At 41.4% G+C, this 22093-nt stretch overlaps 1 protein-coding gene across 9 annotated transcripts in view; it reads right to left on the reverse strand.

The window, feature by feature from the left end:
• Positions 1-22093, reverse strand: part of macrod1 (mono-ADP ribosylhydrolase 1) — a 114212-nt gene that overhangs the window by 42418 nt on the left and 49701 nt on the right. For all 9 annotated transcript variants that reach the window (XR_011585040.1, XR_011585041.1, XR_011585042.1 and 6 more), the window contains exon 4: positions 10636-10665. Coding sequence is in view for 6 of the 9 variants with exons in the window: in XM_070837222.1 (XP_070693323.1) it covers positions 10636-10665 (30 nt within the window). In the remaining 3 variants the exon portion in view is untranslated. The remainder of the gene's footprint in view (positions 1-10635; positions 10666-22093) is intronic.

Genomic DNA, 22093 nt, shown 5'->3' on the forward strand with positions numbered 1-22093 from the left:
TGACTGTATGCAGACCAGCTGTTACAGCGGTGTGCTTCGCCAAACTGAGTCGCTCCAGGCGGGAGTCTAGTGTTATCTGAACGTTATTGTGTTAAGTTGGCATATCGCATGCGGTGCTGAGCTGTAGTGTACCATGTCATGCTGTGCCATGTTGAACTGGGCTGCACTGTGAGCTGAGCACAAGTGTGATGGTGTGAAAGGCGAGCTCTGAACACTGGCTACCTCCTCAGGGTGCACAGAAACAAGCTCAGATACCATGCTCTCACTGTGGGCGTGTGTGTGCGCACATGTGTTAAAATTTTGCATCTGTGTACATGCTTGTCAAAACATATGTGCCACTCTGCACAGAAGTACTTGTGTGTGTATTTGTGCGTGAAGAGTCCTTGAGGTGACACACACAGCACACACTAACTTTGAAGCAACCCAACTCTGAAATAGAGAGCAAGTGTGATAAGATGAAGAGATGGAAGAGAGAAAGAGGGAGGAAGGGAGGGGAATAGGGGAGAGAGCAGCAGATGTAAAAATAGTCTGGAGGGAGATAAGGAACAGGCAAGAAAAAGAGAATCAAAAGGAAAAGAAATGGAAATTGAACTGAAACGTAAACCAACAATGCCTTTTGTTTTGTTTCATGCTTCACGTTTGACAGATACATGAATGTGTATGCGCATGCGGGTGTGTTTGAGCATGTCTGTGTATGTATAATGGTAAAAACTGGCCTTTCTCTTTATGAGTGGACTGCACAGCCTTGAGGTACAGTGATGCTTTTTGACCTGAATACCACTCCACCCAATCCTACTCATAAAAAGATGTACTGTACTGTACTGTACTGTAATGTGCGAATGCAGACACAGGCGAAGGACACACGTACCCAACGCACACATGACTGCATATGCATGCAGCCACATACAGCTAAACGCCAAGATTAAGTAACATGTGTTGCAGCATAGAAAAGCTTAATTTAGAGGCTGATGACATCTGTAAAGGCATGTGACCATAATGGATCTCTAAGCACTGATCCCTGCATGTTACCATAACTCTTACAAACCTGATTCAAGTGTTGTTTGTGCAGAGTGATGAATCCGCCCCTTTGGCAATAATGTCACTCACTTAGTATGACTACCTACTTACAATGATTTAAGTTTAATCATTTGTCCATGCCCACTGAACGTCACACAGAAGTGATTTCTTATCTGACACAGGACAATATTTGTCTGTGCTATCCAATAAAGTTACAAATTACTGTTGAAAAATAAATTCATTTCATAATGTGACAAGACTATGGTTAATCTTTAGGTTTAGGTACAATAAGAATTTGTAAAATCTTAGGGAGATATCATGCCTTGGTTAAAATAAGGACTATGTTAAGGTTAGGGAGACATGGTCATTTGGGTCAAGATTAGGGAACTTTCATTGTCATAGTGACAATAATAAAGATAGTTAAAGTTGAGGAATAATTGTGACAATGCTTAAAAAAATCTATTTTCAATTACCACTGCATAGTTGTGTGACTCCACCGACAAATTGAGCTGCAGCTTACATCCATGTCTGTCCAGGCTTATATAATATATGTAATAAAGACATTGAAGGTGTTTAATAAAAGGTATTAACTGCATTAACTTTCATTTTATGAAATAGAAGTTAACACTATATTGATATGTATGATTTCAGTGAAATATTTCCAGTGGGAAACATGTTTGTGTCTTTACTTCACTTTGCCACATGATGCAACGACAATCAGATGAAGCTCAGTATATTTGCTTGTAGTGGACTACAAGAGGAAGAGGAGGCATCCTGTCCTTCTTCCTCATCTGAGTCAAGGGTCTAAGGATGGTAGATGTTGTTTGTTGTACATCTTACAAAGCCCCTTCAGGCAATCTTTTGATAGGGATGTATGATAGAAATTGATTTTACTTTATGAAGCTTTGCTTTGCTGTATGTCTTTTCTGAGAAAAACAAAATAGAGTCAAACTACTTGTATGTGTTCACATGCATGTATTCACATACACTCTGATTGAACACAAAGTTGTAGCCATGACAGATGACAATGCTTCAAATACAAAAGTTGCTGCAATGAAGCAACAAATTCTAAAACATTGATGTTTCACCCACTCATCTTTAATCCGGAAACAAAGATAATCTATACAATCACCACAGTTTCAAGGTGGGCACCCAAGATTAGTGTCACCAACTCAGTATCTGAACAAATGTGAAATATGGTCGCAATCTCCCCTTCTGTTCCTGAGTTATGGTGTTGAATAACAGTCAGAAAGTGTTTTTTGATATTATTGTGATGTCACGGCGACATTGACCTTTGACCTTTTTGATATAAAATGTCATCACTTCATTATTTTATGAACATTTGTGTGAAATGTTGTCATAATTAGCATATGAATTCTTGAGTTATGGCCAAGAATGTGTTTTGATTTGGCCCACAAATTCCAATGAGTCCAACTGGTCCAAGTTGTGCCCGTAGTAACAAAGCACTTTATATTAATAACTTACAGAAACACAGCATGCAATAGTCCACATTCTCTTTCATCAAACTTCCCCTTCCATCACTCTCTCAAACACACACACACGAACTGAGCAGAGCCCGTGTGTGTCTCTGTCCTTGTCTTAGGCCTCAGTCCTGACAATTGTGCTACTGTAATACATGAAGTTGGTAGTTTGCAGGTCAGGTCGTCTTCGGGTGGGTGATTAACAAATATTTTTGCAGGTAGTGTGGTGCGGATTAGCTCTCATAACGTGTTGTGTGGGTGTAGGTATTAAAAAACACTGACCCGTACCTGACTAGCTCCCCTCATAATTACTACAGCTGCGAGAGGGTTTTGTCGCTTGAATGTAGAAGTGTGTCATTTTGAAGTACTTCGTGAAATTAATCTTCTTGGGAGAACAGTCTCAGATTTACATGGAAACTTTACTGCAGTGTTTTTCATGTTTCAAACTGCAAGTGGAGCACAACTTCTAAATGCAGCAAGCTCATCCTGGCCTTTTAGCTGCAAATAACACAATTTAGAATACAAACTCTGCTGCATTCACTTTCACACGAATCACACTTTGTGCACTCAGCTGTACAGGCCTTTGTTTTTCTCATGTTTAAGTTAGATTACTCCTTGTCAGGATGAAGATGAGAAGAGACATAATAAAATGCTATGTCTGTCTCTGGACACTGCCTGTGCCTGGTGAGCAGAGTTAATAAATACCCATACACCTATTCAATCCCTCCATGAATCCGACCTCTCTAATATGGAGAGCTGTCCCTCTAACTACATTCACTGAAGACAGCGCATGTTAGCTTTCTTTCAGACTGTGATAACTTCTGCCTCTGTGGGAGCCGATGTAATAGCCCAGCATGAGCACGGCACGCCACTGAGCAGATTCAGACACTGTTCTGTCACTTCAGTGCGGTCAGAAACACGAAGGGGGAATTCATGAGCAGAGTGGAGTGCAAATGAAAGATGCAATTGAAGTAAAGCAGCAGCAGCAGTACAGGCACGTATACAGGTCTATTAGTCAAGGATGGTCGGTGACTGAGAGAAACAACATTGACTGTTTTTTCAATATCCAGTCCACATGGTTGTCTTGCAAAGGGCAAAATAACTGAATTAAAATAACTTTTTCTTCATGAATATTTACCTTCTTGAAATTAATAAAAAATTGAAAATTAGAAATCGCTCTGCATTGGTTTTTGCAATGTTACACATACGATGGATTGTCATTTGCTGACTGTGTATCTGATGGGCTTGTCACGTGTGGTTTTAGTATCAGTAGGATGGCTTTCAGGATGGTCAGTGTGTGGGTGGTCAGTCCAACACAGACTGTATTATCCAAACAACTATCAGATGGATTGCCATGAACCTTTGTACAGACAGTGATGATCCTGTATGAATGAATTGAAACGTTATTTGGTGTTCCTCCGTTCCATCAGTGCCATCAGTGGGTTGACATCTGTGAGTAAAATGCATTAAGAGCTGCTGAATGGATTATCATGAAATATGGATCAGACATGCATGTTCCCCTGAATTGTCATAAGTATGGTGATTAGAAGACATCTCAGACAACACCTCCAAAAGTCCTATTTTCTGTATATTCCACCAGTATATGGGTTTGTCATTTGTGGAGTCCATCTCTGATGTACTTGTGACCTGCGTTTTTGAAATACAATTTTAATTTGTATGTTTCTTTTTTCCCTGTGCCTTCACTGCAAATCAATTTCCTTTGGAGATGATAAAGTCAAACTCATATTGGCTCTATATACACGGCCATGTATTGATTTTGATGTATCCCTCATTTAGACAGTGGAGACAGGGGAAGCCCTTACCATATTAGCATCACTGCAGTGTCAAAGGATACTTGTTCATACTTCACTGACTTCGTCTCATGCAAATGCAGTACCTGAACTACTCAACAATCAGCCATAATTGGCTACCCCTAATGTCAGACATCAACAGATTATAATGAATTAGTCATGAATTTAATTTATATTACTAGACGCTGAAAAAATATTTTCAAACTCATTTCCATATTAAAAAACAGCATTCATTAGTTAGCCTTCATTGCCATACAAAATATCACATCATCGTTTTCTATACTACTGAAGCATAGACTTGATACATAAACAGTGGAGGGATGGAGAGACACAGAAACAGGGGGAAAAAAGAGACAGGGGATTGAAAAGCACAATTGGACAAATAGAAATGGGTTGGAGGGGGATGAAGTGTAAATAAAAAGGGTGTGTAGGTGAGGAGAAAGCGGGAGGCTAAAAACAAAAGAGGAAGAGATGAATGTTAAATGAGGGCTCAGAGAAGAGGATGGATAACAAGGTTGCAGTGGATGGACGAACGCAGGAAGGGGGGATAGAAATGAGTGTTTTGGCTTCTTTAGACCAGTGAACAGCCAGCTAAGCAGGCGGCTGACCAGTTTAGGTGTGATCGTGTCTCCCTCTCAAGCTCTGTATTGACTGACTCTGAGGGAGAGAAGGAGGGATGGAGCCAGAGAAGTAGGGGTACTGGGAAGTGATAATTGGCGATATGCTTACCTGGCAAGGAGCCTGCAACCCCCAGCAAGGCACACAAACAAACAAAGACACACAGACACACACACACACACGCTTGCAATGTTATATGCCAGGACAAGCTTTACCTCCTGCGAACCCCCACCACCCACCCTTACAAACACACCCACACTTACAAACACCCACACATACACAGGTAGATTGACATTAGAGTAAAACCAATCTCGAGATCTCTCCTATGGAATACTAATATGGCTGCCCTTGCCAGCTGACCTCTTATAGGCCAAACAGGCTGTCCGTCAAACTAATGGGGCGGAACGCTGGCATATTGCTTTCCCACAATCCCTCAGCAGAGCCAGGACACTCATTTACTTCAGTCAGCTTGTTGCCAAGGCAACATTTAGGATAGGTCTGGTGGTGGAAGCACGCACACACATGCACACTGCTTCATGCACAGTTGTATATATGCACTGTATGAATGCAAACTTAAACAGGTAGACATAGCAGCAGTCAGCAGCCTGTTAAATACTACTATGAACTTATCCACACACACAAACACCATTGTTGGTAACAGCAGTGAAACAGGTGAATTTATGTATGCAGCTGAAACACTGACAGCTATGTCTGTATGTGGTACACTAAGTGCTCTTTGCCTCTTGTCTCATCTCCGCGCCACAAAACCAATCTTCTGCTCTTCCCCTTTATTCACAATTCATGCTCTCTTGTTCACTTGTTCTGAAAGGCAAGCAGACAAGCCCGTTCTTCGCCTGCATTTTTCTCCTCATCCAAACAAGAAGAAGGCAGAGAGGGTTACAGACACACAGAGACCACAGTGGAGAGACTTCCAGCACAGGGCATCAAACCCCATCCCTGTTCTGGAGGAGTGATTATAGATGTCAGCACACACATATTCAGCATGGCTTTTTAGCTCTGCAAGAAATCCAGCATGAGAGGATTTCTTTTTTCTCCACCAAATTAAAAAAAATGTAAGTGGATGAAATTTTAATTGGGATTGCGCTTATCTATTGTGTGCTGGGTCTGGATGACTTAAAGCATCTAAACCAATCATAGGCAGGCTGTCTTCATGGCTGGTTCACATCCTGTGCATTCTGTCCCCATAGACCCCAAACAGGCTCCCTGATACCAGCTGCCTGTGTTTGTAACTGTGTGTCTCTGTTTGATCAGTAAGCTGTTATTATACAAGTACAGAACATCATAGCAGGTGAGGGGTTGCTGCAAGGATTACTTACGACATGTTGCCGTGATGGTGTTTAAAGGATAGGTGTGGATTTTTTCATGTCTATCTTAATACAATGCCTGCATTCAAAGACTTGGTTATTTACTGTTTGTGCTGGGTCTGCATTCTAACCATTCCTTCTTTGTAAGGCTGAATTACCAACCACACAAAGCAGGCAACTGCCACAGCACCCCAAAACCTCAAGCCTTGAATTGTATTTACAGCTTTGCATACGGCATAGCTACGGTGGCAATGTGGCTCTGAAGCTTCATTGCACTGACATGCGCTGACCCCAATATGTAACATGTACACATTGGGGATACAGCAGCTATGGAAATTCAGCATAGGCTGCTTGTGTTTTCTGATGAGAGTGGGGAATGTTATTAGTGAAGACAATGTTAAATAAGATCAAGAAAGACTCCTTTACAGTAACAAACATCTGGCAAAGCCATTTCTTTTTGTAACCATGTATATGTAAACAATCTCTGCTACCACAAATTGTAATGTACATTTTTATGCAGATGATACTATTTTATATTCCAGATGCTTTTCTCTTAATCTGGCCATTGCAAACCTTGAATCTGCTATTCATGCATTTCAGACCACTCGCATCAAACATAAGCTTGTTTTAAATTCTGGAAAAAATAAATGTATGCTTTTTTTCTACATCAACCTTAAGTATCCAGCTTACTGTCCGCATTCAAACCCTTCAGGGCTCTGATATTGAAACTGTTGTCCCTGTTAAATAGTTGGGACTGTGGCTGGATGCCAGACTCACTGGGTACCAAGACCCATGTGGAACAACTATCAAGTACATATATATATGTGTGTGTGTGTGTGTGTGTGTGTGTGTGTGTGTGTGTGTGTGTGTGTGCGCAAAGCACATGCAAAGCCTTTGACTCCATGTATAAGGGGATACATTTCTGACTCACAATTGCATCAAGTTAAAAGATAAAGGGGAGCAGCATTGTATATTGCTGTCCTCATGTATTTGTAATGACACTTTGCATACTAACGGTTTTTCTTAATTGTGAACAATGCATTTGTGCCTGTGAATTATTTGTATTGTCTGTCTATGATTAAATTGTATATATTTTTTTTTTGTGTATTTTTTCTTGAAAAAGAGATCCTAATTTCAATAAGACTACCTGTTTAAATAAAGGATTAAATTAATCTCCACTGCAAACTGTCTGCAAGCTGCGATCACGGCTCTTATCACAGTGAATGAAAGAACGTAAACACTTCTCCTAATTAGTAAAAAGACATGGCGCAATAATCTTTTTCCTTTTTCAACTCTAGTTGAAAAAGCAGGCTGTTGTTGTCACTTTCGTTAACTCCTTGCATTAAGTATAAATCCAGCTTTACTGTGTGTCTGTGTCTCTGTTGAGAATTTGTTGGGAATAATTTTTGAGAATAATTTGGGAATATCTGCCATCGACGCAAAACAGCCACATGAGAACGAAGATTATTACTGCACATTGTCCTCAAGCTCTGACTTGAGTCAAAATCTACTTTCAGAACCTTTATTATTTCAGATTTGGGCTTAAATGTTTCATATATTTCGAAAATAATTTGTGTTAAATCAAGTTACCACACAGCAAATATGTGGCCTAGTGATATTCCAATAAAAACTGTGCACATTGAACAGACACTGAGTGGAATAAGAGGGTTAATAGGGGCCATGTTCCTGTCCATACAGGCCATGAGGCAATCCCTTCATATAGTGACAGCACTGTCAAAGATGGGGGACAACAGCCATGGTGGTCATTAGAAGCCAAAATTCATTCCAAGGTTCAGATGAAGTTAATGTGAGGCTTCAGCAGTCTGAGATAGCCAAATCAAATCGGAATCTTTGTCCTGGCAGTTGTATCAATAAGTAACCCATATAAATGTCAGTGATCTGACCTGATCTACTTTTAATAGTCATAAGCGGTTAAACTGGACATTTCCTTCTTTAGCAAAACATGAAAAAAAGGTAATTCCAGGTCAAGTACACTTGAGTAGATTCACATCATGTGAATCCACATGTTAAACTGTAATGGAAACTTCTATGGTTCAGCTCCAAATGAAATAGAATATAACAGTTTTCAACCTTAAAGCTTAAGCCTAAAGTTTATCATGGCTTGAAAAAGGTTGATTAGGTTTAGCCTCTCATCCCTATAGACTGCCTACATTTTACCAATGGTTGATGACATTTCTGTGCAGGTCACAAACCTGAGGAAAAGGACTTCAGTGCACCACACATCCCAAAGGTACATACCGACATATGGTGACCTAGAAGGAGAACCGCATGCAAACTTCAAAGTGTGAGTTCTGGCTCTAGCAATTTCAATGGCATTAATTCAAAACTCAAACTAACATACAGTATAAATAAATATCTAAAGCGCAAACTGTTATGGTGGCTGACTGAACTTCCACTCTTCATCTAAGCTTTCTTTTCTATTTAGAAATCAATCAAAGCAGTGAAATGTTTAAATGGCAGATAAGCTGAGGAATAAATGAGCATTTGCAGCTAGTGGACACAAAAATTAGGGTTGATTTCCTGCCCTTGAGTTTGTTCTCAATACGCTGCCTGAGCTCAGCACTCCTCCAGACTGATGTGCACAAACAATGTCGGCAGGTGTGCATTTGATGTAACTGAATGACATTTACCCAGCTACCCTTGAGACTGAGTAGTAAAGCACTGTAAAGACCTTTTGTTGCCTCACCATGGATGTAAAAAACAACTCACAAAAGCTGAATGAATGAATGAATGCTTGGTTACTCAGTACAGAGTGTGATCTCGGCAAATGGAGATATGCACCACATGATTTTTGTATTGTTTTTCCACTTGGCTCTGCTCTTGCATCTGTCTGTTATCTATTGGACTTTCATTGCTTTTGCCTTTCTTGTCTTCTCACTCTAACATCATCTCCCTCCCGTCTCACTTGTTTGTTCCATTCTTTCGCCTGTCTCTACCCTTACCTCTCTCTAATTAACACCTACTGTAGGCTATATCTGCCTTACCAAACCCCCAAGGACAGAGCTGGAAAAGGAGACATAGAGAGGGAAATAAATACAATAAGAAAGAGATGAGAAAAATCAACTGAGCAAAAGAGGAACCAGTACAGTGTGACAGCTGAAACAGATAAAGGAGACAGTGTTGGATGTGCGGCCCCCTCCATCCATTCAGTGGAAATTTTTAAAATTAAACAGATATAACGGTTAAATTTAGCTGAATGAAAATTTTTGAACCCAGAGCGAACAACATAAACATGCTTTTCAGAGGCACAAGTGCACAAAGTCTGACGCACACACACATTCATGGCCTCTCTAGAAACCATCTGTCTTTGTAAGAGTCATCAGAGACTTGAGGATAACATCAAAAGATGCTGTAGATCTCAAGGTGCTTGAATACATGCATGTGCGTGTGTAAAGCCACAGCACACAAGTGTGTGCAAGTCCATTTTTATGACTTGAGGCTCAGCTGCTGTATATCAGTAAGGGTGGAGCCTGTGTGTGTGCGTGTGTGTGTGTGTGTGTTTGGATGCTGAGGACTGACTGCTTCAACAGAACTTGCAAACAAATGCACTTCTGGTGTCAGGCAAATGCACTGCTACGAACTGAGATACAAATGCACATGCACGCAGACATACACCCATACAGGTGTGCCACTCAATATGTCACCATGGAGACTGCAAAAAGTCTCGCATGCACACGCACATTCACACAAACAAATTGGAAGGTTAAAGATGGCAGTGCAAATGAGCTGGTCTGTAAGGCTAAAGCTGTGTGCCCAAATGAAGAAAAAGAAAACAACCACAGACAAACGCACTAGCACCAAAATTTGCAAACATTAAAACACACACACACACATACACACCCAGGTGGAATGGAGAGTGCGTGTACATGTTTTAGTGAGTGTGGTTGCCGCATTAGTTGTACAGATTTATTACAGGTATCGATCGAGCATGGACGTCCAACATCACACGCACGCAGCAAAGCACTGAGTCAACAATACACTGAAAAATGACTGTTTATATCCACAGCACTTCACGTCCATAAATTATGAACTATCGACTTTGCACCTGGACGCACACACAAACACGGGCAGACAGACACACACGGCGCAGCATGCAAACGCAATGTGAACACCTGCCACAACAAAGAGCTACCTACGACCAAACACAAAGAAAAATACAGACAGAAGCTCCACACACAGGACATAAAACACTCACACATACTCTCTTTGGCTAGAGCATTACACTGCATCATCTGATTAAAAGGACAGCTCTTTTTTAGTGTCCAGAGAGGACTATTTGCACCACAAAGCTGTACTGTTAATAACAACAAGTATCTTGGCAAGCGCAGAAACACACACCACCAATGACAGGTTGTGACTTACCTCCACCTCCGCCAAGCAGAGTTTTGTTGGCTGAAAGAGAGACGAGAAAGAGGAAACATTCATGAAATAAAGCATGCCTAAAAAACATTACAACTAAAGCTGAAACAATTGAACAATGAAGCGACTGAGTGAGGGCGCAGAAAATCATCCACAAATTTGCTAACTGATTAAGACAGACAATAATTTAATCAACCATAAACTGGCTATATGGCTACATAATATTCTGCTGCTTTACATTAGTTTAAACTGAGTATCTTAAGGTTCAGGACTGTCGGTCTAACAAAACAAGTAATTAGAAAACCTCACATTGGGCTTGCAAAATTTGTGATCTATTCACAAAATGTTTCTAAATTGAATTAATAATCTACATATTAATCAGTGATGAAAATAAAACAATCACAATGAATACAAAACGCAACACTAAACACCTAAGTCAAGGTTACATTAGTAGTTTTGATTTCTTGTTTGCAACAGAAAAATCACTTTCTCACTACATTCATTATTCAATGCAATGCAATGAGTCCGAATTTTATATATTTGTAAATTGAATATCTCTGGGTTTTGATGCGCATTTAAAATATATATTCACTGAATACATTCCCAGATGAATCAATAATGAAAATAATTGTTAGTTACAGCCCAAATAACATCTAATTCAAAGTGCAGTACAGACCACAGCTACATTCCAGGTTACATCTGAAGCTTTGATAGCTTGCTTGCAACAGACCTCTAATCAGTGTAAAAACATCTTTTGTGGTAAAAGACAGACTGGGCTCTGCACTACCTTGACCTTTCACCACAATGTTAAAAAAAAAATGTACACCACCCCATCACTGCATTTATTAACAGCTGAGTTTAGCACATTTCTTCATTTGCACTTGTGTGTGTGTGTTGCTGTTCAGAAACTCTGAACTCTTGAGACTTGATCAAGTTTATATCTAATTGGATGAACTTCTGTGTTAATAATAACTCGGGGCTTTTGCTTATATTTACTTGCTATGGGAAAAAAATGTGTCTCCACATTTGTCCCTCAGAACATAATTTGTTATTGATGTCAGCATTTCTTAACAAGAGTGGTTCACGGTCCAAGTCCTCAGGGCTCGCAGTGCTGCTGGTTTTTCCTAACCAGCAAGTTAATTGCATTCACCTGGCATTGCAGGTGTAACTCAGTCCCTGATTAGATGGATAGAATGAGAACCAGCAGGCTCCAAGTCCCGTCAATGATGGCTGAGAAGCACTGCGAAATAAGAATGAGGAACTTCACTGCCTGCAAAGCTAATGAGTAAAGTCATGCTGAGGCTATAGGCCGAAAGAAAATAAACAACTCTGCGAGAAGAAATAGACAATATGGTTCAATGTGTGTTTTATTTATGAAATAGCCAATCATACAGCAACTCCTTACTTGGATACCAAGAAGGTGACTGTACCCTAAATAAAATAACAATATAATGAGCTCAGTAAGGCAAGCAGCAAATGAATGCTAGTAGCCTGGCTGACCAGTGTGTCCCCAGTCATTACCTTACTTTAATCAAATCACTGCATATGGGTGTTTAAAGAGTGTACATTTCTGGCGAGGTGATAAGGCTGGTTGCGGCTGCTTCTGACATATCCAAGTGTTTTTCTCACCCACATATCCATAAACGTGTGGAGTCAGCAGTGCTAGCCCGAGGACATCTGCAGCGCTTCCACAAAACTCTAACCTGACCACAAACTCATAAAAATCATGTTTTCCAATTCTTGCCCTGCTCCTGGATCAAATTTGGGTTGCTGTGACCATGTTAGGAAAATCTGATAAGCACATAATCTCTCTCCGAACGTTACAAAGTTACGTCAGAACACACAGGGGACGTCTCTCATTTTAGTTACTCTTTGCCAGCAGGCATTATGCCAGTTGGGTAGGCACTCAGATAGTATCAGGCAAGTTGATTTGGAGAGGAAAGTACAGAGACTGACAGATCCCACAACTGTCTTTTTCTCTCAGGAATCCACGTCTCTTCAACACCTTCCCCCACGGCCTCATTAATGGTAAATCCCACTTAATTTCTGCCTTTAAAACACACTATACCTCTCTGTGTATGTGAACCATTGTCACACTAACGTCCCAAAATGCTTATCTCCTCTCTCCAATTTAAGACAATGTGAAATTCCATACAGCACAAATTGACAAAAGGAAGTTATTCAATGTGACGGTGTGAGACTGTTTCAGGTGCACAGCTTGTTTAAGAGCTGAAAGATCTCATGAGGAACTAAAATAAAGCTCACTGGGATGTAAAAGCTCAGACAAATAAAATGTCTCCATTAAGTCTCCCATTCATCCTCTGCTGATTATCTGCAGGCCATACAAAGAGTGTGTTCACGTACTGTACTGGGTGTTGTTAATACTCACGTTAACACGCTCCAGGCCAAATACACCTGAACCCCTGACTGTGGTGAGAGGTTTGCTTTCAAAAGAAAGATAAATCTGCCCAAAGGAGAGATGATGCAGCTCTGACATGGAGCACTGGACAGAAACCACAGTTATTATTTGTGTTGGTGGTGGAATGAACTGGTGAGGCCGCCTGAGACATCAGGATTGGGATGTGCCAGCTATTTGTAAATGACTCACTAGTGTAGGTTCGTATCTCTAAAATCCCTTCTCAACTCTATGCAACTAGCTAGTTGCTAAGTAGTGACTGACTAAATGGGTTGTACCATTAAAAGCTAGTCAGACTTCCGTTAAGCGTGAATCAGTTGCTGGGTAATATTTGTTGCACAATCAAATGTCAGTTTTAGGGGGGAATAATGATATATTAAACATAACTGTCAACCCTCTATTAATTTAAGTATCACTTTGTTTTCTGTACATCTGCATACATGAAGAAATATGTGAAGAGTTAGTATTCATGCAGTTTGAAATGAGTGGGAAATGCCAGATTATGCTAAAGTAACTAATACTGCTTGATCATTGATATAGTGATATTAACATTTATAAACATGGATAAGCAAGCTAATATTAGTCTTGTCAGTTGGTTCAGTTATGTCTGTGGTAGTTAGACCTGGTCGTAAATATTTCACAGTAACTAATCTGTACTGTTATGGTTGCTGTTACTGTTACATGAGAACTAGTTTTTGTTGCAACTACAGCCTTTATATAAAGATGGACGACACTGCAGCTCCCGAATAGTGAAGTCAAAACATCTCGGTAGCCTCCCCGTGGCTGGCTGCAGTGTAAGTCATAAAGTCGACCCCCTCCCTATTAGCGGATGGGACATGGGCCAAACTAAAATGGCAAAAAACAAACAACCTAAAGATGCTTTCTATCATTTGACAGACGTGTTAATTAGTTATTTGATGATATAAAATGGGGAGAACTTAATGATTGACAGCCAAGTCTAGCCCATGACTAGGTCAGGCGGGTGTATGTGGAGCCTGGGCAGTAGTGATGACGGGTCTAGCTCTGATCACTACTGTGCAGACTCTGGCACAGACTCCGCCCGTATCCAGGATATTTTAGCTTCATTTTTGTACAGTGGGAGGAAGTGGAGACATGTCATCTATTATTTATAAAAAATCAATGGTTGCAACCTGTTTTCTTTTAGTGATATATACATCTCTGCTTTGTAAACATCTACATTATAACTAGGCTAAGTATGAAATAATGAGGAGTCAGTGCAGCCCACTCCAGATACATACTAGGAATGGTTGGTTTCAGACAGCGGGGAAGAATTCTTTTTTGTCTGACAGATGTTGGCTGACACTCAGAGAAGAGACTAAAAGGTTGTCACAGTTTAACTACCTGGACCAGGTGGATAAATCCTGGCCAGGAATTCGGGAACAGCTCTGTGGGGCTCCATCTGTGCACTTTAAAAGAAAAATCTGCCTGTGGATTCTTTTACTGTTAGGTATCAGTTTATTAAGTTTCATGCATTTCAGGGCTTACATTGTGATGCAGTGTGGATTTATTTTTACACCCATTTTCCTTGTCTCCGTCCAGCCAATGTCAGTTGATGTCCAACATTTCTCATAATGTCATTGCGATAAAGTACTCACACAGTGACAGTGAAATTCCCCCAGTCAAGAAAAACACAACATGTTTTATGGTTGTAGTGCCTTCTGGATTACTGAGGCTGCCATCAGTGTAGAAATCTGTATCTCTGCCTGCCCTGCGATGGATTTCTCTGAGTAAAACTGATGAATGGCTATTGCAAAATGGTGTGTAAAAAGGAGTCCCTCTATTTCCTTCTAAGGGACTGACACCACAGGATGGTGGTAACTGATGTTATAGATTGCAGATTTTTTTTTCTGCAATCATGCTCTATTGTTGCTGCTGGTAATGTCTTAGTGAGAGGTGACACTGTCTGTCTTTAGACAGCTATCATCGGGAGTAAAGAAAATATAGCATCAAATGTTTTTACAATGGCCCCAGAGTTTCATGATACATTGCCAGGATAGTGGATGGATGGAACGATGTTATTTAAACTTTGCAAACTAATTCATCAATTTAAATAAAGGCAACCTAATAGATCCGGGGCACCACGTGTCATGTTATGGCCTCTGTATGCTTCAAACGAAGTGTGCTCAGCCCGACCATCCATCCATCCATCCATCTATCCATCTATCCATCTATCCATCCATCTATCTATCTATCTATCTATCCATCCATCCATCTTCAGAGGCTTGTCAGATGCCAAAACAAACTGCACCATAGTTTATAAGAACCTGAGGAGGGAAGGTAGAAACAAAAGTAGCCTACCAGAGAGTGGCTTAAATATAAACTGCATTGTCTCACTGGATGAAGTTGAACAGTTGCACCAGGTTAATTTTTTTGCTCCACAATGATTCCATTTATTTTTTGCTTTTCTTTTAAATGAATGAGGCAGACATCACACCCTCAGTCCCTTATCCTCATATCAGGAGACTTTAACCATGCATCGCTGTCTGCCACTCTCCCCACATTCAGCCAGTATGTGGACTGCTTCACCAGAGACAATAAAACCTTGGACTTACTGTATGCAAACACCAAGGATGCATACACTTCATCACCCCTCCCCCCGCTGAGCCGCTCAGATCACAACCTGGTGAGACTGCAAACCATTTACATACCTTTGGTGAAGAAACAACCTCCCACCAAAAGGTATGTGAAGAAGTGGTCTGAGGAGGCCACTGAGGCGCCGCAGGACTGTTTTCACACCACTGACTGGGATGTGCTGTGCAGCCCCCACGGAGAGGATATTGACACTCTGACCCACTGCATCACAGACTATATTAACTTCTGTGTGGAGAACACCGTACCTACCAGGAAAGTACTGTTAACTATTGATATTGCAACAAAATGTTGCTGTTCTTCAACAGATTCGACTCTGCCCCCACTCCCCCCCACTCATCAAAGCACGGACCATCTCAGCACTCTGCCACCCCCCCCCCATACAGTCATCTACCTGCTTCACAGATCCCTGACTCACCTGGAGAACACCGGCAGCACTGTGAGGGTCATGTTCTTTGACTTCTCCAGTGCCTTCAACACCATCCAGCCGTCACTGCTCAGGGTGAAGCTGGAAAGAGCGGGAGTGGACTGTCACCTGGCTGCATGGACAACGAACTATCTCACCAACAGACCGCAGTACGTGAGGCTCCAGGACTCCAGGACTGTGTGTCTGACATGGTGGTCTGCAGCCCAGGGACCCCACAGGGGACAGTACTCTCCCCCTTCCTCTTCACCCTGTACACCTCAGACTTTAGTTACAACTCTGGGAGCTGTCACCTCCAGAAGTTCTCCGACAACACAGCCATCGTAGGGTGTGTGTCAGAGGGGGACGAACAGGAGTACCGAGAGGTACTTCGTTGACTGGTGTGAGCAAAACCATCTTCAGCTCAACACCAGCAAGACAAAGGAGATGGTGACTGACTTCCGCAGGAAGACATCCCAGACTGCACCGGTGAACATCCAGGGACTGGACATTCAGAGGGAGACCCTCAAATACATGGGTGTTCACCTCAACAACAAACTGGACTGGTCTCACAACACAGATGTCCTGTACAAGAAGGGCCAAAGTCATCTCTATCTGCTGAGGTCCTTTGGAGTGTGCAGGACTCTGCTCTGGACTTTTTATGACTCTGTGGTGGCGTCTGCAGTCCTCTATGCAGTGGTCTGCAGGGGAGGAGGGAGCACGGAGAGGGACAGAAAGAGACTAAACAGACTGGTCAGGAGGGCCGCTTCTGTCCTGGACTGCTCCCTGGACTCCATAGAGGAAGTGTGTGAGAGGAGGACACTTACGAAACTCAAGTCCATCATGGACAACGCCTCTCACCCTCTGCATGGGACTGTGGGGGCCCTCAGTAGCTCCTTCAGCAACAGGCTGAGGCACCCACCCTGCAGGAAGGAACGCTACCGCAGGTCATTTCTCCCATCAGCCATCAGACTCTTTAACATCAGCATCACTGACTGATGTTAATACACTGTTTTTCATCCATATCATCCCACTCCTTTCATATTCCTGTCCATACATTTTATGTACATAGTGTAAATATTTATTTATCATCACTACATATTTATTTACTATTGCTTATTTTTCCACTGTTTGCTCTCTTCACTCTTTCTGTTCTATTGTTCTATTGTTGCTGCTGGAACATGGGAATTTCCCCCTATGGGGGATCAATAAAGAAGTCTAAGTCTAAGTCTATGTTATCTTCACACAGGGCTAATGTTGGTCTGAACGCGGCCTGCCAGTGTCTGAAGCCCCCCTCCACTCATACCTTTCAGACATGAACTCAGGTCAGCTGCGTCCAACAATTTTTGTCTGAAACCTACAATTATGCCCACTCACACAACGATTGGCAAGGTGTGCGTAGGTGTAGAGGTAGGCAGGACCTCACTCTCAAACTTTATTTTTTTCCTTTTCCACACTACCAGTTGTAGTGTGCACAACTATGAACTTATTCAAGGAGAAACTGTCCGAAAGTGAGCACCATTAACCCCGCTCGTATGATCTAATGAAACAAGACAACAAAGCCATACCTAAGACGGTCTGGCCTTTAGACGTGGTCGAACAACAGGTTTACAAACAAGTTAGGTTGAAGCATACTGAACCCTTAACAATACTTCTCTCCCTGTTTTCACTGCATCATCATTAAAACACTAATGTAGGGCTGACTGCTTACTGTTCTTGTAGTGTAATGATATACTTTTGCAACAGTAGGTACTGGGAACACTATAGCCTACATGAGTTCTTGATCATATACACAGTTGGCGGCCCCAGCACTTCAGAAGCTTTAATCCCACATCCTATTTTCATTTTATTTTGCCTTTCGGAGAGAGTGCACCAAGTTCAAATGCAAGCTCAACTTTTACCCTTCCTGTTACAAGTACAGATTTTTATTTTATTTTATCTTCCCATCTTTAATTCATCTCCCCAGTAATCTTTATTCATAGTATTATATCATTATTAAGATTGTCTTATGTAAGGTACAATAGACCTATGATGAATTATCAATGATCCCATGTATTACTGCTGTGAAGATACATGCTTAAGAGAAAACCAGCCTCTGAGTCCTGTGGGGAAACAAAAGCATCAAAGCAACCAAAATACTCATGTGTATGCACAATCATGCAGTTGCAGAGACGTGGACACACACACACATACACACACACATACACACGCACACGCACACACACACATACACACGCACACACACGCACACACAGTAGGGTGCACACGCAGAGGGGAGTGAACACTAAGACGTGCACGCATACGCATCATACTTGCCAGCAGTCACACGTACACACGCATACAAATACAGACAATCGAGACAGAGTTTGGGTAACCATGGCAACGGCAAAGCCCAAAGGTTTGTTACTGAAACCTAGTTAATTATAGAGAGAGAGAGAGGGAGAGGAAGAGAGCGAGAGAGAGTAATGTCGATACTCTAGGGAAAGTGTTTCACCATCTGTTAAAACCCACATGTACCCGGTCGAGTGTGGATTGAGTGTAACTGTGTGTGTGTGTGTGTGTGTGTGTGTGTGTGTGTGTGTGTGTGTGTGTGTGTGTGCTTATACTGGCCCCAGTTGTTGCATGGGCAAAAACAAACACAAGAAACTCCCTTCTCCCGTGGTGCCAAATACATGGGGGTTAACAGTTTCTTTTTCTTATTGGTATTAGATGACTAATTGGAATAGCTAATATTGAGCAGCTAAATAAAGCGTACTAGCATCTGCTGCCGAGACACACCAATTATCAGAGTGGAGAGAGGATCAGGGTGATAAGTTATACAACTACATACAGAGTGAGAGTGAGGGGAGGAGGGAGGGTAAGCTGACAGGGAGAGAGTGGAGGAGGAGGAGAGTGAGAGGTGTCAGGGGATGGAGGGAGGGCTCAGGGAGGGAGAGGGAGGGGTGACGAAGAGTGAGCGAGAGAGACAGAGACAAAGTGAAAGAGAGTTGAGGGTGGAGAAGGGAGACGCAGGACTAAATTTGCTGGGAACATAAAACAACAAGATGGAGTGTACTTCTTCTTTCTTGGGAGGTAAGTAATCACACTGAGGGAGGGGGAGAGAGAAGGGGGGAGAGAGAGACATGGAGAAAGAGAAGCAGAAGGATGGAGGGTTGGATAGACTGATGCATCAGTGAAGGACAAGAGCTAAATGATTAAAACCTGGCCAGATAGAGGAGGAAAAGGAGAAAGAAGTTGGCTGTGACAGAGAGCCTAAAGAGAGGCCGAAAGCACTCATTTGCTATTTGGCTCAGAGTAAAAATTGAGGTTAAACCACCTGTGTATGTGTGAATGTGTCCAACTGTGTGGGATTATGTCAGAAATCAGGAGTAAAGATGAAGATGATGATGATGATGATGATGATGATGACGACGACAACAGGTTAAAATCTCCTCGATGTGAAGCTCTGTTAAGCCAGCCGTCTTTGCTTTCTGTGGCCCTCCATCTTATTTTTCTTTCTCTCTGCTCTCCGCACCCTCTCCCCCTTATTCCCCAGGCCCCAGTGCAACCTGTTTGTGTATTCTTCTCCCTCCTGCTCCCCTCTCCACCCCTCTCTCTCCTCTACCCACCTGTCCTAACCACCATTATACCTCTTTCGGTCATTTAATTTCTAGCCATCATTTAGTTGGTGCACTTGAGAATGCCAATCAATTTGCTGGCGTCCATATGGGAATAAAGGACAATGCTACAGATACATTGGAAGATGACAATGCAGACATGGTTCTACACTTTTATCTCTTTAAATAAGATTATGGTGTAGCTAAATTGATACTTAGGATACTTAGATAAAACAATTTTTTCAGAGGGGGAAGAAATTACCAAGATAAAAGCATTTCCTTTCAATGATAAACCATCTAATTACTGCATTTCAGTATCAGGTTGATCGACGCAGGGATGTGTAATAACTAAGATATTAAAAAGGGAATTATAAAGTCTCTTTAAAGAGAAATGTATTTTATTATAGTTGTAGTTTATTGTAGGTTTTTAATAGCTTTTCTTGGCCCTTCAGCAAGTGTAGCTCCAGAATGCCAATGTCTGAATGTGTTTTCAAGCTTCCTGCAGTCTGTATATGTAATCCCACCTTGACATAAAAAGACCTGTATTTCACCTCAAGGTTGTGAATTTGACGTACTGAGACCATGCAGTGAACAGAGAGAAATACGGTTGCATCTTTACAACACAAACATCTCATCATATTCGACTCTTTGATGATGATCTCCAAGGATCTACATGTGAGGCGAAACAAAAGCGCCTACAGCAAAGTTAGTGTTTATTTGAGCTGATCTGGTTTGTGAGCAGGTTTTTAGATGACGTGATTAACCTAACGTATCGCTGTGCATTGCTACAGAGTGCTCACACCTGCAGAGACAATAAAACACAAAGCAGATGTTAGGCGTTCCTTTAAAATGCTAAGATTAATGCTAAGACAACAAGCGACAACAGCAGCAAGATTTCAAACAACCACAGTTCAACTTTATGCAAATAAGCAGTGATACAGTGGAGAAACAGCCAACTGAAGGAGTAGATGTATTCACTCTATGTTCTTCCGCTGTAAACCCTCCTGTGACTACAGTTACTACCACAGTCGGCCACAGTTTGTGTACGTCCTCAATAACTCGAACAGAAACACCCAGCAGGCCACGGGAGGGTGATGCTCAGTGACTTGGCACCAAACAAGTCACTGAATAGGAACATTACCAATGATTATTTGACATGGATCCTTTAACATTATACGGACAAACAGGTGAAGACAAACAAATGTAGTGAAAGCTGAATTTTGCTTTTTTCTTCTTCTGCATTTGCTCAAACCATTTATGGATTCATGGATTTAGAAAAAATTATGTATCCAGTTTTGATTACCAATTCATCTCATGTTTTGGAACCATTCCAGTAATTTAACAATCTAAATTACAGTTTTGCTGATTTGTTATTAGCATTTTGTCATTACTTTTAACATTTACATGTAAATAATTGATTAGATCATGCAAATTTTATAAAATTTAATCTTCTCAATAGTGTAGGCGCAAGTTCCTTAGAGTTTTTAAAGTTGTACTCAAGTTGGATGTTTTGGTAATGCCTCTATTTTATTGTGAAAACATTTTTGATTATAAAGATATCAGGGGTTTTCAAAAGTTTCACTCGGGATGGGAATAATTTCGAAACGTTTGAAAATACAAACCCATCCTCTGTCTATAATCCTAGACATAAAAAGGGGCTAAAGCCAATTTGTTATTCACCAAGTCTCTCAGATACAACACTGTGCTGCTGCAACCCTGCGGTGTTAATAGGTGGATTTCTTGCATGCTGATCATACATAAAGATTCACCCCACCTGCGAACAAAAGGGCTGGGTGAATTTAAAAAAGTAAGACAATGGCAGGTGATACCAGCCTATTGCCTGATTTATTTATTTCAAAACATAAAGAGACAAAAAGAACTTTGGAAAGTTGCTTCAGAGGTGTATCACTGCCAACATACAGCAGTGATGTAACAAAGTTTCAAGCTCAGCTGTCCAGACATCAGCCAGATGTCCAACAGTTTAGCTCCTCATCTAAACTTTTATCAACATAACAGATACTACCGTAGATAATTAAATCCAAAACTGCTTTAATTTGCCAGAACACACAAGTACACCCCTTCAGGATACGATCAGCCCACATGACCAACATGCAAATAGGTGACCAAAGCAAAGGTTATACTTTGAGGATGAGGACAGCTCAGAGATAAAGGCTTCTGTGGTGCAACTTGCTCAGCAGTCAGAGTTGACCATCCACGTGGTGTTTGGTCGGGTGAACACAAAATAACCACAGTATTTTACTTGCAGACTACAATCAGTGCAAAAGTCAGTCCAACTTTTTGGCAAACAAATACCTGTTTTTTCAAACTCTCGTTTGTGTGATTGAACAATTCTCCTTTTTTAGTTGTTGGTTATATGAATGTTTTTGCATGTTTCATTGGTGGAAATTTTAAAGGATTGGGCAGCTAACGTGCTTT

The sequence above is a fragment of the Pempheris klunzingeri genome, chromosome 9, assembly GCF_042242105.1.
Source record: "Pempheris klunzingeri isolate RE-2024b chromosome 9, fPemKlu1.hap1, whole genome shotgun sequence".
Lineage (NCBI taxonomy): Eukaryota > Metazoa > Chordata > Actinopteri > Acropomatiformes > Pempheridae > Pempheris > Pempheris klunzingeri.